This window comes from Sinocyclocheilus rhinocerous, unplaced genomic scaffold (genome assembly GCF_001515625.1).
Source record: "Sinocyclocheilus rhinocerous isolate Xijiao unplaced genomic scaffold, SAMN03320098_v1.1 scaffold503, whole genome shotgun sequence".
NCBI classification, from domain to species: domain Eukaryota; kingdom Metazoa; phylum Chordata; class Actinopteri; order Cypriniformes; family Cyprinidae; genus Sinocyclocheilus; species Sinocyclocheilus rhinocerous.
The window spans coordinates 1,243,330-1,256,434 of record NW_015643185.1 but is presented as its reverse complement, the minus strand read 5'-3'; the positions used below and the strand labels follow the sequence as shown (position 1 = coordinate 1,256,434).

The following is a 13,105-nucleotide window of genomic DNA, read 5'->3' as shown; positions in this document are numbered from 1 at the left end:
TTATTTTTATTTTTATTTTTTTTACATTTTATTTATTATTTAAATAAATAATAATAATAATTTATTATAATAATTTATTATAATAATTATTATTTATTTATATTACCCAGTTGTCACAGGCTAGGATATTTGTATACATTTTATGAAATTAATTAAAAAAATATATATAATAATAAATTACATGGTCAAACCAGGAGTCTTAAATAATACTTTACTTGATCTGTACTGCAATTAATCTATAGCTTCAAGTAGGGTACATTTAAAGAAAATCAGGGAAATCATGTAGTATTGCATTTTCTATTTGTGAATACTGTTACTTTGGAAGTTTAAATTGTGACCAGTAAGATTATATCTGCCTTTTTTCTCTAATATTTCTGTAGACATCAGCAGCTCTCTAGGATTTTGACGCATTTCAGTCAACGACCAAAAGATCTGATTCCTAAGGACTCATATGGTATCATTGTTTCTTTTCCTTTGGATTTGTTGTATAATGATATTCATCAGCTGTAATGCTTATTTGTGTAATGGTCTGTTCTGCAGGCATGTACTTTTGGATGCTGCTGCTGCCGTCTCTCAGTGGGGCTGGGGTTCTCATTATAGCTGCAGCTCTTGGTCAATATGGGGCTATCTTCTCTGCAGTGCTTTTCCCTTGTATGGCAAAAGTCATTCTTTCTCAATATCATAGACTGAGCAGCTTTCAAAGGTTAGAGGGTTGTGATTGGAAATTGCATTGCTTATAACTAATAATATATAGGATGATGATTGCATAATGACTTTTTTTACTCTTTTTAAATTTGTACTTTAGGTTACCAAACCCTGTGTACTTGGGAACACTGACCGCGGGTGTAATTCATTCCACAGCTTGCTTTCTCTATAAATTTTTACCTAATATCCTTTGCAAATAGCTTATGTCAATCAACCTCTTTCAAAAGTTGAAATCTTTTGGTTGTTTTGTCAATTATTCCTTGACAGCTCACGTTTTTGGCCAGCTTATACCCTCTTCAATTTTTCACTTGTCCATTTTTGTGTGTTCGTTGGACTTTTTTGGAAAGTTCTAAATCAGAATCCAGGACAACTCAAAGAAGCTGACACTGATTCCCAGTTTTCCAGCATAGGAGACTTAATAGAAGCCGGAAAGAGACCGGACAGATTCTGTATTTACTGTGAGGTGAGCACTGGGTCTGAATCTCTTTTCTGACTAACATTTCAAATTTACTTGATCAAAATGGTTTTCTTTGGAGGGTTGTAACTATTTTTGGATGGTTAAATCAGATTGAATTATTTAATTAATATATATTTTAATATTGCTGTTTGTTGTTTCAAATAATAATTAAATCAATATTTTTAGTTAATAAAAATTATGTTTTATAATAAATAAAAACAAAAAAAATATTTTAAATAATAATCAGAGCTGGATCCTAATCTGTTTGATAATAATAATATATTTTCTAATAATATAAATTATAAAATATAATTATTTTAAATAATTATAATAATCAGTACTGGATCTTAAACTGTTTGCTGACATATTTTGAGATTGGAAAATTGAGATTTAAGAAGTTAATTTATTCACAGCATTAAATATGTGTATGTTTGAACCAATCATTTTGGATAGTTAAATCCCCACGTACAAATATTATATATTTTTAAAATGTATTATTATTATTATTATCAAAATTCAAATTTCAAAAGTGCACAAGCTATTTTCTTTCAGTTGATCCAAGTGGACAACTGTAAACACTGCCGTTTGTGTGACATGTGCATCCAAGACTACGACCACCACTGCCTCTTCCTCAATCAATGTGTGGGACGGGACAACCACCGCATCTTCATCCTCTTCATCATGTCTATGGTAATGGCTCACCTCATCTTCATCCTCAGTGCCGTGTACTACCTCTGCCTGAAACTCTCAGGCTTGCAGATGTCTGACTGGGGCTCAGTGGCGGGAAGAGAGGCCTCGGTCCTCCTGCTGACTCTGTTCAATATCTTCTCTCTGATCTGGGTGGGATGGTTGCTAGTTGAGCAGCTTGATGCCATTTCCATGGGAACCACCACCTATTTTAGGCGGTATGACCACAAAGGGCCTTCTAAAAGACAACGGCTGGGAACAATCCTCACTTTTCTGCTTGAAGGGAGAAGACAGGAGCACAGTCAGTCTTTCAGTATATAGAGACGTTTTGAAATTCCAAGCAACATCACAGTTTAGTCTCTTATTGTTGTTTATAAAGGCTGGAATATATAACTTCTGTTACATACTTCACAGTCCCGTAGTGTATGATGGGCTCAGATTCAGATTTTCTAGCTTCAGACTACAATTTTATCCATTCAAAGGATATCAAACATGATTGATATTTTGTGCTGATTTTAGACCATACATTGTTTTCATTTCTCATGCATCTCCTAGCAATGAGGTGCATGTTTCTGCGAGAGTTAGTTTTTTTTTAAGTCAATGCGATCCTTAGTCGTTTAGTGTGTGATGCCCAGTTTTGTTTTGTTTTTTAACCATTTACAATGTCAGCAAGTGTGTAATGCATATTGTGTTAAAAACTGTTCAGAATCTAAAAATTGTATAGTGCATTCCAGCCTTAATTTTCAGGGAAGATTGTTAATTTGAGACTCCCATAGTTTGTAAAAATAAACAAAAACAAAAATTACATTACCTAAATTATAAATCTTCGTAATAGTGCTTTACATAAACAAAGGTCACTGCTGCCTTGCCTTGCCGTAACTGTATCTGTATTTATTTTTTATAAGAAACATTTTAAATAAATGTCTTTTAGTGTAAATTTATAGTTTGATTTTTCATTTAATATTTTGAAGTAAAAAATAAATCTGTACATGATGTTTTTGCAAAAACAACGCACTGAAAATTGATGTTGTGATTTATTAGCATATTATATTGGGATAAAGTATTTTATTTTGTTATTCTACAAAATAAAGATTGGAACATTTGTTTTGTAACATCAATTTGAGCATTAGGATTGTGAAGCCTCTCACTCTGCATTCCCAGCCCTGCTTTTAAGATGGTTGTCCATCATTAATCATCTGCGAGGCCTGTATAGTCTGCTGCTAATTTTCCATTGATTTTGCTGCAGTAATACCATGCAGGGGGGAATCTGCAGACCTATATCATTGGTCTAAGTGACATGGACTAACCCAACTTTTGGGTTAAAAATTTAATGTAAAAATTTAACCCAACGGTTGGGTTAGTCCATATTTGACCCAAAGTTGAGATGAAACAACCCAGCATTTTTTAGAGTGCAGTATTAAGTGTAGGAAAACATCCAACTAAGGCCATAATTAGAGGCACTTGCACACTGCACTGCTGTTTTCACTTCTGCATTAGCAGTCGTCATTTCCTTAGATGTCTCCGTCAATCTACCAACCTTCTTGTGATTTTTACACCTCTCAGCTTTTGGAAATTTCCCCTTTATTATGCAATTAAGCACATATTTTTAGCTAGAATTTAGTTAATCTAGAGTAGTGAATGTAAAAATACTGATCTCATAGTGTTTGTATTAGAGGGATGAATTTTGTCCTGAGAACACATTTTTCTTTAAGATGTGGATTTATTAAATGTGATACATTTTTGGCAAATCATTCTCCTCCCCTCAGTTCCTTAAGATATTAAGTGGGAGCCTCTGGCTAGATGTCACATTGGTGAACTTTACACTTATAACTAGTTCTCCTTTTACTTCTACAGATATTTGAGGCGGTTATTTTCAAATGCCATATGTGAATATGCTAAATTGTAAGCCCTAATGTACAACTCAGAGTGTTTACTGCGATGGAGAGACGATGGAGATTTTTAGGTAATTAAGTGAGTTTTTTTAATCATCTTATTTGACTGAAAGTGTTCTTTATGGTAATGTGATTACAACAACTTGATGCGTATCATGAATGGCAAAATCTTTCTAAAATTCATAACATTTATATGACCTATTACTATGTACAGTATGTAGTATATTGTGGATGCTTTTTGGAATGCCTCATTGTTAACAAGTAATTAGAGGATTTGTCTATAGCTGTCACTGTGAGCCTTTCAGCATAAACTTTTTAAATGAAATCTCAGATCTTCTGACGTACAGTCACCATGTAGTTTTGCAATCAGCATTATTACTGTTGCAGTTGTTGTGAAATGTACTATGTGTAACATGGACGTTGTGAAAAGTGTTACTGGGGATTTATTTTAGGAAACCATTTTTTAAATAAATTCATTATCAAAGCAACTACTAGATCCTAATAATACAGTTAAAGCAAAATGAAAGATGAGTAAAAATTCAAAGGATTAGTTTACCTAAAAATAAAAATATGCTATTTACTCACCCTCATGTTTTTCCATGCCCATGTTGTTGTTTTTCTATTATATTTCTATCTTTAGAATTATATGCAGCTCTTTTCATAAATAACATAATGGCCATGTCTGTCACCTCCAAAAATGTCAAAATCACCATAAAAATAGCTAAATGAATTTTGCAGTACAGTATATTCCTGTTTTATTTTATTCAGAAAATTCTATAAATAGCACACAAATCATTTTATTTATTTATTTTTTATTTATTTAGTCATTTATTAGACGCTTTTATCCAAAGCGACTTACAAATGAGGACAACAGAAGCAATCAGTTGTAGTATTAAAACAACTAAAAACAGATCCAAAACTAAAAGCTAAAACTTTATAAATACTACCTATACACATTTTAAAAATAAAGAGATTAAATAAAAATGACAAATGCATACAACAAAATTTCAAAACTTAACATTTAAAAGAAAGACAAAAAAAATTAAGCTAAAAAGAATTCAAAATATTAAAGAACAAAAGGTATAAGTGTATAATAATGATTCTAACATAACACTAAGCCAAACACCAAAAAAACAACTACATAAGTGTATGTACAACCACACACACATACATATATACTGTATATGTACATACACATTTATAAATTCAATATATATATTATTTCATTTCCATTTAGTTTGTTGGAGTATTAAAATAACTCAAATTAAATAAAACTAAAACTTAATAAAAGGCCTATACAGACATAATAAATTCAGACATAATGTAAATAAAATTAAAATAAATAACAAATACAAACAATACAAATCAAACGACAGTAGTTTATCAGTAATCCTAAAAAATAACACTGCCAAACACACATGCTAAAAAACAACAACTTACTTACACATAGTAAGAAATGGTTATAAAAACTGAAACGGAAGCGAAACAAGTAGTAGGAAAGAGGAGAATCATATATAGGTAGACTACTTTTTTGTACTTTTTGGTCCTTTTTGGAGCTTGTTTTATGGAAAATATCAGAAAATTCTTCTTCAAAAGAAAAAAGGTATATGAGTTTTTTCTCACCTATGAGGGTAAATAATGACAGAATTAAAATTTTTGGCCAAACTAACCCTTTAACAGCTGTTTTTTGGAAGTGATTTGAAATGCACAAAAGCCAGATGGTGAAAAGGTGAACATAGAGTGAAGGAGAGAAATAGAGAAGTACATAAAATAGTACACACAAGCACATGCAGATACAGTCACCATACTAAAGAACCAATTAGGAGGAAAAGCGAAGGGGGAGAAATGGCAGAAGCCCTTCTGTTTCTGCTTCACTGAATTATTGAGTGTAATCATCCAGGCCTTTAATGGCTGGTCCAAAGTGGAATTAATTTGGGTGGTGTGGGATAAATAATGCATTATGGGTAAGGGTGGATCTGAGCAAGAGGTCTCTCTCCTCCAGCTGCCTCTGCATGATGACGGTGGGAGGGGCCCGGGAAGCGTGCCGCTCAGTGCAGTGGGGTAGCGGGACATGAAAGGGGGAGAGAGAGAGTGAGGAAGGGAGGGAGGTAGACAGATGCTGTCCAGAGCAGGCGGAAGAGGTGCAACAGGGCGAGGCTCAGGAGGAGAGTAGAGTGCGGATCCCAACATGTGGATGGAGGACAGTGTTGCTCAGCTATGAACACCATGCTAAGTCCCAAGCTTAGACAGTCCAGGAGAGGTAAGACCTTTAATTCTCACTGCTGTTTCTCAGCATCAGTGACCTGCATTCCCATCCGTAGCAACACCCTCTTCTGGCTGCATTAGCTGCACTCAGTACCGGCTCCTGCTCCGCTAGTCCGCTGATCTCACAGCTCAGTGATGGGCTGTTGAGGACTATATATCTCCATGGCAGTGATCCAATAGACTGGGTGGTTGCTTAGTAACATCTTTCAGCTTGATTATGAGTGTAAGTGGTCTTTGGCTTTGTGTCACACTCCTTAACCAGGAAGTCATGATTTGGATCCTGACACATGCTGATGATGCCTGATGTTTCATAGTGGGATTTTTTTTTATACAATCTTAAAAATAAAGATGGTGTTTGCAGCAATGCCATAAGAACGATTTTTGGGTTCCCCAAATAAGAGTTCTTAAAGATCCATTTTTTCTTAGTGTGAAGAATATTTTAATAATAAGAATGTTTTTTCACTATAAAGAACCTTTTGTGGAACGGAAAGGTTCCATGATGTTAAAGGTTCTTCTTAGAACCATCATTGCCAATAAAGAACCATTATTTTCAAGAGTGTACAGTACATGATGGAGATAAGTCAAGAATAATTGTAATCATTATAATCCAATGCCGTTTTTCTGCACATGAACGTACATTCTATTCTTGGTCTATAATGAATTGTAGTTTCAACACTTAGAATCAAGGGTGTAATAAATCATAACAACTGAATGTCAAACAGTTTCACCTACATGAGTAAAAGCTTGCTGGCAATCATGGCTTACATGTCATATAATGTTAATTAAATGTATACATCTACGTACATATCTTATAACTTTATTGATCAGATAATACTGTACAATAAGTTTTAACTAGTTAAAGCGTCAGTTCACCCAAAAATGAAAATTAGGCTGCGTTTTACTCACCCCAAAAGAAGTTAAATAAAAAGTGCCCATCCATAAAAATAAAATGTCTCACACGGCTCCGGGGGGTGAACAAAGGCATTCTGGAATGAATCGATGCGTTTTTGTAAGAATAATATCCATATTCAAAACATAATAATCACTTGAATCTAGCTTGCGCTCACTGTTGTAAACAGAAGCAGTTCTGGGGGAATGATGTATGAGGTCGCCGCTCAGAAGTGACGCACACAGAAACACAGGGGAGAGATCAAAACAAAACAACGGTCAATAATTAGAAGTACAAAACGAGAATTTCTTTTGGACTGAAGCAATGCAACACCCGCTGACTGCAATGATAGAGCTTGAAAGATCAAAGACGATTTTTTATATAACTCCGACTGGATTCGTCTGAAAGAAGAAAGTCATATACACCTAGGATGCCTCGGGGGTGAGTAAAACGCAGCCTAATTTTCATTTTTGGGTGAACTAACCCTTTAACTTTAGTTAATGCTTTAAGTATGATGAAGTAAAAAAATTAACTAAAGTTAATGCTTAAAGTTAAAACTAAAGAACTATACAATTTTTAGATTCTGAACAGTTTTTAACACAATATGCATCACACACTTGCTGACATTGTAAATGGTTACAAAAAAATAATAATAATAATTTTACAGCATTTATCAATATTAATGTTAATTTCCAATAAAGTCAATGTTAATTTCCACATATATTAATGCATTTTTAACAGCTGTATAAATCACCACAGTATTGTGAATGGACAATAGTATATTTAAACAACAGTATATTTGTAAATTAATATGAACTTACATTAATAAATGATATACTAATAAATATACTTCATTGTTAGTTTATGATACCTAATGCATTAACTAATGGTAATGGATTGAACCTTATTGTACAATGTTACCATCAATCAATTCCACGTACAAAACAGGTGCAATATCATTTTTAAAGTTGAATTGATAATAATTGCATGTTGTTTTTTCCTGATTATTTCTCCTGCAAAATGCTATTTGTGAATTGATTTCTGCCCTGCTGTGCAACATAAAGCAAACAGGAGCATTTGAAGCACACTGTCTGCTGGGCTCTGCATTTATCATCTTGCATATGGATTGTGTCACTTTTGGTGAGGGTATTGGGTTTGCTGTGTTTTAAGCTGCTACAGCACATATTCCAGCACAGCAGGCTCAAAGACACTGCCAGGTTTCATTTGCAGTGATATTTCACTCTGAGTGTCAGAATATTAGGTGGACTGGCAATTGCCTTTTCAGTTTTGTGCTGTACTTATGTGTAAATTGTTATCAGGAAGTATGACAGATAGCATAATTTTTTATATATTTAAATCTGTCTAATTTGATTTATTTACATGTTCCTTTACTGTTACATTACATGTTAACATCAGATGTTTTTAGACATATTACCAGTGGAAAAATGAAGTCATTATGGATCTATTTATTCACTTGCATTTTGCATTATTTTTAAGTTTACTGTAATCTGCAAGATGGTTATAATAGAGCTGGATTCAAGCCCTTAGTGGAACTAAGAAATAATCCAAACCAACTAGGAGCTACACAAGATTCATTATTATTCTGTTCCTCATGCCATACTCAAGGTGTCCTCATAAAACATGTCTTGTACGAAACTCTTTATTACGGGACTATTGTAAGCAGGATGATCATTTCAGGCAGAGATTAATTGTTCATATTAATTCTTGATGATTTTTAACAAGTCTTCATATTCAGTACCAGTGCCCTGAAAGAATATTTAAGGAGCAGACACATAAAAAAGGCTCTTTTGTCATTTCAAAAATGAGTCTAAATGAAATATGCATGGGCCTGGTCAGACTTCCAGTATTTTTAGACTGAACATGTCACATAAGCAGAAAATCAGACAAATGGAGGAAAATTCTGACGCCGAATGCTCTGCCCGGTCGGCAACCTGCTTGTTATTGAGAGTTGGCTGCTATAGGTTTGTGGGTAATAAGGAGAAACACCATTCTGTGTGCCCCTGGAGACTGCTGTTCAAAGAGCTAGATCATTTTAGGGGCTTTTCTCCCACCCTCTTCCCTCCCATTTGTGCTCTATCACTCTTTAGCTCTCCATGAGGCTGTGAGGTGTGCATTAACTCTGATGAGGCTTCCATTACTTACAGTCATTTAATCAGAGTGGCAGCGGTTGCAGCCCTTCAGGCTGAGGAGCGGTCGGTTCTTTGCTGTTATGCAGTACCTTTTTAACTCTGTAACATAGAAAGAATATACTTGTGTTGTAATTTAAGGAAGTATAATTATATATTTATAATTATAATTTTACTGTATAATATACAGTAATTTTATATATATTTTGAAATACTTGTTTTATATTTGTAACAATTTTTTATTTTTTAATAATATATGTAATTTTATAAAATTACATGACACAAACCAAATAATACCAAAAAAAAAAATATGAAACTAATTGTTAATACTAATGTTTGTGTTGATGTTTGTCCACCAAAAATGACATCACATCCTGGAGGATGATGTCACTGAGGAACTGGCTTGTGTTCGTTACAGTTATGTTAAAAAATCTAACAGGATGGAAACTGATATTGGAAATTTGATTATCATATTATATAAAAATATTATAATATTTCCAATAAATAAATAAAAACATTCAGCAATTTAAAAAAAACACATTTCAGCTGAAAAAAGGACAAAATAATATTGATTTTTTTTTCTTAATATATTATTCTATAGTATATATTAGCATATAAATAAAATATAATTGCAATTATTATTATTAGCATTAAAATTACATTAAATTGGCATTATAATTAAAGTAATAAAATAATTTAAAATTCATAATATGTTCACTTAATTGTGAAAATGTAATCAAATGAAAACAAATTAATTTTTTTAAAGTTTATTTATTTTTTTATTTTAAATATATAATTTTTATATTTTTAAGACATATTCTCAGCACATGAAAAACAGCATAGTGGGAATGTCCCAGCAACTGTAGGCCACTCGGATAAAGGCTAAAAAAAATCCAGAGTGATCCTAAACACAGCTGTATGAAGACAGCTAGGGAGTGCACTCTCATAGTTTCTGCTATCTTGCTGCTCTCAGCACACAGGAAAACAAGGATTGATTTTTTTCCCTTCCGGCCCACGAGCATAAAGCAGCTGCTTGTGACACTGGGCATGCCTCTCAAATACAGCTGCCCAATCTCATCTGCTTTTCTGTGGTTTGTGGTTGTCTCTGGTCAACACAAGGGGAATTTAAATTCATGAATAAATAAGTCCAAAAAAATGGGCTTTTGCATCACTGAGAAGCCTGTCATAAGGCATGCATGATACATCTTGTTTTCAGCGGTGGTGGGCAAATTGCTTGCATTGCCAAATGCATCTATGCGTTTTTATGTGCGTTCTGTGTATATACTTGTCCAGACTAGTGGAGGCTAATTCACTTGGTTTAGATGAGCAGAATGGGAATCTACTGTAAATGTGACATGAAATCTAACCTAACATGTTTGAATGTATGTGTATGTGTTTGTGTTTACTTTCTCAGCTAGGTCTAAGAGCATGGTCATGGGGGAGCTCTCCCGCAGGCCATCATCCCCCAGCCTCCAAGGCAGGACGTTAAAAGCGGGCTGGCTTAAGAAACAGCGCAGCATCATGAAGAACTGGCAGCTGCGCTGGTTCGTGCTTCGAACTGACCAGCTCTACTTCTACAAAGATGAGGAGGAAACCAAACCACAGGTACAGTGGGAAGAGGACAGAACAACCAGAACAAGAATAAAAATAAAGACAGATTATTTATTATTATATCATTTATCTGGAATATAACATTGTCTTTCAACAACATTAATCAAAATAAAATCTGACCCTGTTGTGTCTAAACAATGTGACAGTTAATGTTGCAAAAAGAGGTTTAAAAAATAAGAGACCTTGATCTTTTATTTCATATCTGATCAATAACTCTACCTCTAAAAAATCAATATGTTATCTATCTTACTGATTTAAGCATCGATTGTGAGATAACAAATGACTTCACTGTTTTCAAGTTCAACCCCTCAACCCACAATACACACCATCTACAGGTTATTGGGCTCGACCTGAATCAGTGAGAGAGACAAAACTGCATTCATTCAGGCAGTTATGAATTTCATTGCATTAGATATCTGAAGTTTTGGGCCACTATATGTTCATTTATAAACATGCACACTACCATTCAACAACCATTACTATAACAACTACTTTTTTAAAGAAATTAGTACTTTTATTAATCAAGGATGCATTAAACTGATAAAAAGTGACAGTAAACTCATTTATAATGTCACAAAAGGTTTCTATTTTAAATAAATGCTGTTCTTTTGAACTTTCTATTCATCAAAGAATCCTGAAAATTTTTTATTACAGTTTCCAGAAAAACATTAAGCAGCAAAAGCATTATCAGCATTTTGTGAGCAACAAATCAGCATATTAGAATGATTTCTCATAGGGTTAATGTGACACTGAAGAGTGTATTAATGGAATATATTAATGGAACAAATGGAATAAATTAACAGGAATAAATTATATTTGAAATTATAATAAAACAGAAAACAATTATTTTATATTGTTCAAAATATTTCCTAATTATTACTGTATTTTTGATCCAATAAATTCAGCCTTGGTGAGCATAAGAGACTTATTAATTTAAAAAGCCTTTTAACAGTGTACATAAACACATACATGATAAATATTAGAAAAATAAAAATCATAAAAAATTAAGTTAAAAATAAATTGACTCTTAACTTTTATAAAGAATATCTCTTTGGATTTGAGACTTTAGTCTTTGCAACTTTACAGATCTTCTTTATGCACCAAGAGCTTGTAACACTTCAAAAAGAAAGGAAAAATTGAAATCGCATCATATGACCCCTTTAATGCTGGGGCAGCGAAGAATGGAGGATTAGCTAAAGGAGGCTGGTACATAATTTATGATTTGACTGTGGTTGGGTCTAATTATGCATGACTCAGCATTGCTGATTACAGCGTAAAATTGGGCCATGCACACAATAGAGAATTATAATCCCACACTGCCTAATCTGCCTTGAAGGTAAACCCCTGTAGGTGCTTATTAGCACCACAAATCAATTATCAAATTACAATAGCCTAATGAAACACACTCCAGTTATCCCTGAAGAGAAAGTGTTCATCTGTTTAATGCTTTAATAGATAAAGCATCTTAAAATGGTGTAAAACACTAAAAAAAGTGCTTTTCAAACCTATTCACTGTTTAAAGCAATCTTTTCTTTCTTTTTCCCTCCAGGGATGTATCCCGTTGCAGGGTAGTCAAGTCAACGAGCTGACAGCCAATCCTGATGAACCTGGGCGGCATCTTTTTGAAATAGTTCCAGGTAGGAGATAATTAAATTTACCTGAATCTTCTGTGGTCTGATTTAATTACGCGTTTAATGGTTTGTGCCATCAGGGCATAATCTGTGCATGTTATATTTTATACTTACTTATACTTTTTGTCCTACTTGTCACTCAAGGAGGCATACAATGGCAAAGCAAGAAAACAAATAAGGCACTGTGTTTGCAGGCTCTGAGTGGGACTTGCATATTGTTACTGATGAAATACAGCTTCATCATTACCAGAGTTAATCAGGGCATTAGGTGTCCTCTTAGCAGGGCCGGATTTATGCATAGGCATTGTAGGCACGTGCCTATGCTTTCTCGTCAAGGGGGGGTCCAAACTCAATGAAGAGATATATAATATTTTTGTTATACTATGGGATATCTACAACAGTAAAAGAACCAAAACCCCAGAAGACATCGAGCAAATAAATATAACAAACAATGGGGTAAAAATGACAAACTATTTCCATGTCTTTAACCATTTTTATGTACAGAAATCACGCTTTCTTTCTCCCGTTCTCTACACGCACACACATAGACACGCACTCGCGCACACACACGGAGACGCGGACAGAAACTTGTCATCCGTGAATTTATCAATAAGAGTTTCGCAGCTGAAAAGCTACATGACATTTCTCAGTAGCGAGGTTCTTGAAGCAGTTCAACTTAAAGATTCGCTATTAGATGCTGCTGCTGAATACTGCTGAGAGACGCACAGACGCAAGTATTCACACGCACTTAATCTCTCTCTCCCTCTCTCTCTCTTGCTCTCTCTCTCTCTAATAACTGCGTTAGACTGCATTAATAACTG

General features: G+C 33.9%; 2 protein-coding genes across 4 annotated transcripts in view; both read left to right on the top strand.

Annotated features, from left to right (window-relative positions):
- The window catches only part of LOC107757147 (putative ZDHHC-type palmitoyltransferase 6), a 27,325-nt gene extending 24,600 nt beyond the window's left edge, over nucleotides 1-2,725 (top strand). For all 3 annotated transcript variants that reach the window (XM_016574560.1, XM_016574561.1, XM_016574559.1), the window contains 5 exons: nucleotides 381-454; nucleotides 541-703; nucleotides 806-888; nucleotides 978-1,168; nucleotides 1,715-2,725. In XM_016574560.1, coding sequence (XP_016430046.1) covers nucleotides 381-454; nucleotides 541-703; nucleotides 806-888; nucleotides 978-1,168; nucleotides 1,715-2,170 — 967 coding nt within the window. In that variant the 3' untranslated portion in view covers nucleotides 2,171-2,725. The remainder of the gene's footprint in view (nucleotides 1-380; nucleotides 455-540; nucleotides 704-805; nucleotides 889-977; nucleotides 1,169-1,714) is intronic.
- Nucleotides 2,726-5,865: 3,140 nt separating this feature from the next.
- Nucleotides 5,866-13,105, top strand: part of LOC107757146 (rho GTPase-activating protein 22) — a 50,676-nt gene continuing 43,436 nt past the window's right edge. The window contains exons 1-3 of the mRNA XM_016574558.1: nucleotides 5,866-6,001; nucleotides 10,457-10,647; nucleotides 12,203-12,290. Of these exons, the coding sequence (XP_016430044.1) occupies nucleotides 5,959-6,001; nucleotides 10,457-10,647; nucleotides 12,203-12,290 (322 nt within the window). The 5' untranslated portion in view covers nucleotides 5,866-5,958. The remainder of the gene's footprint in view (nucleotides 6,002-10,456; nucleotides 10,648-12,202; nucleotides 12,291-13,105) is intronic.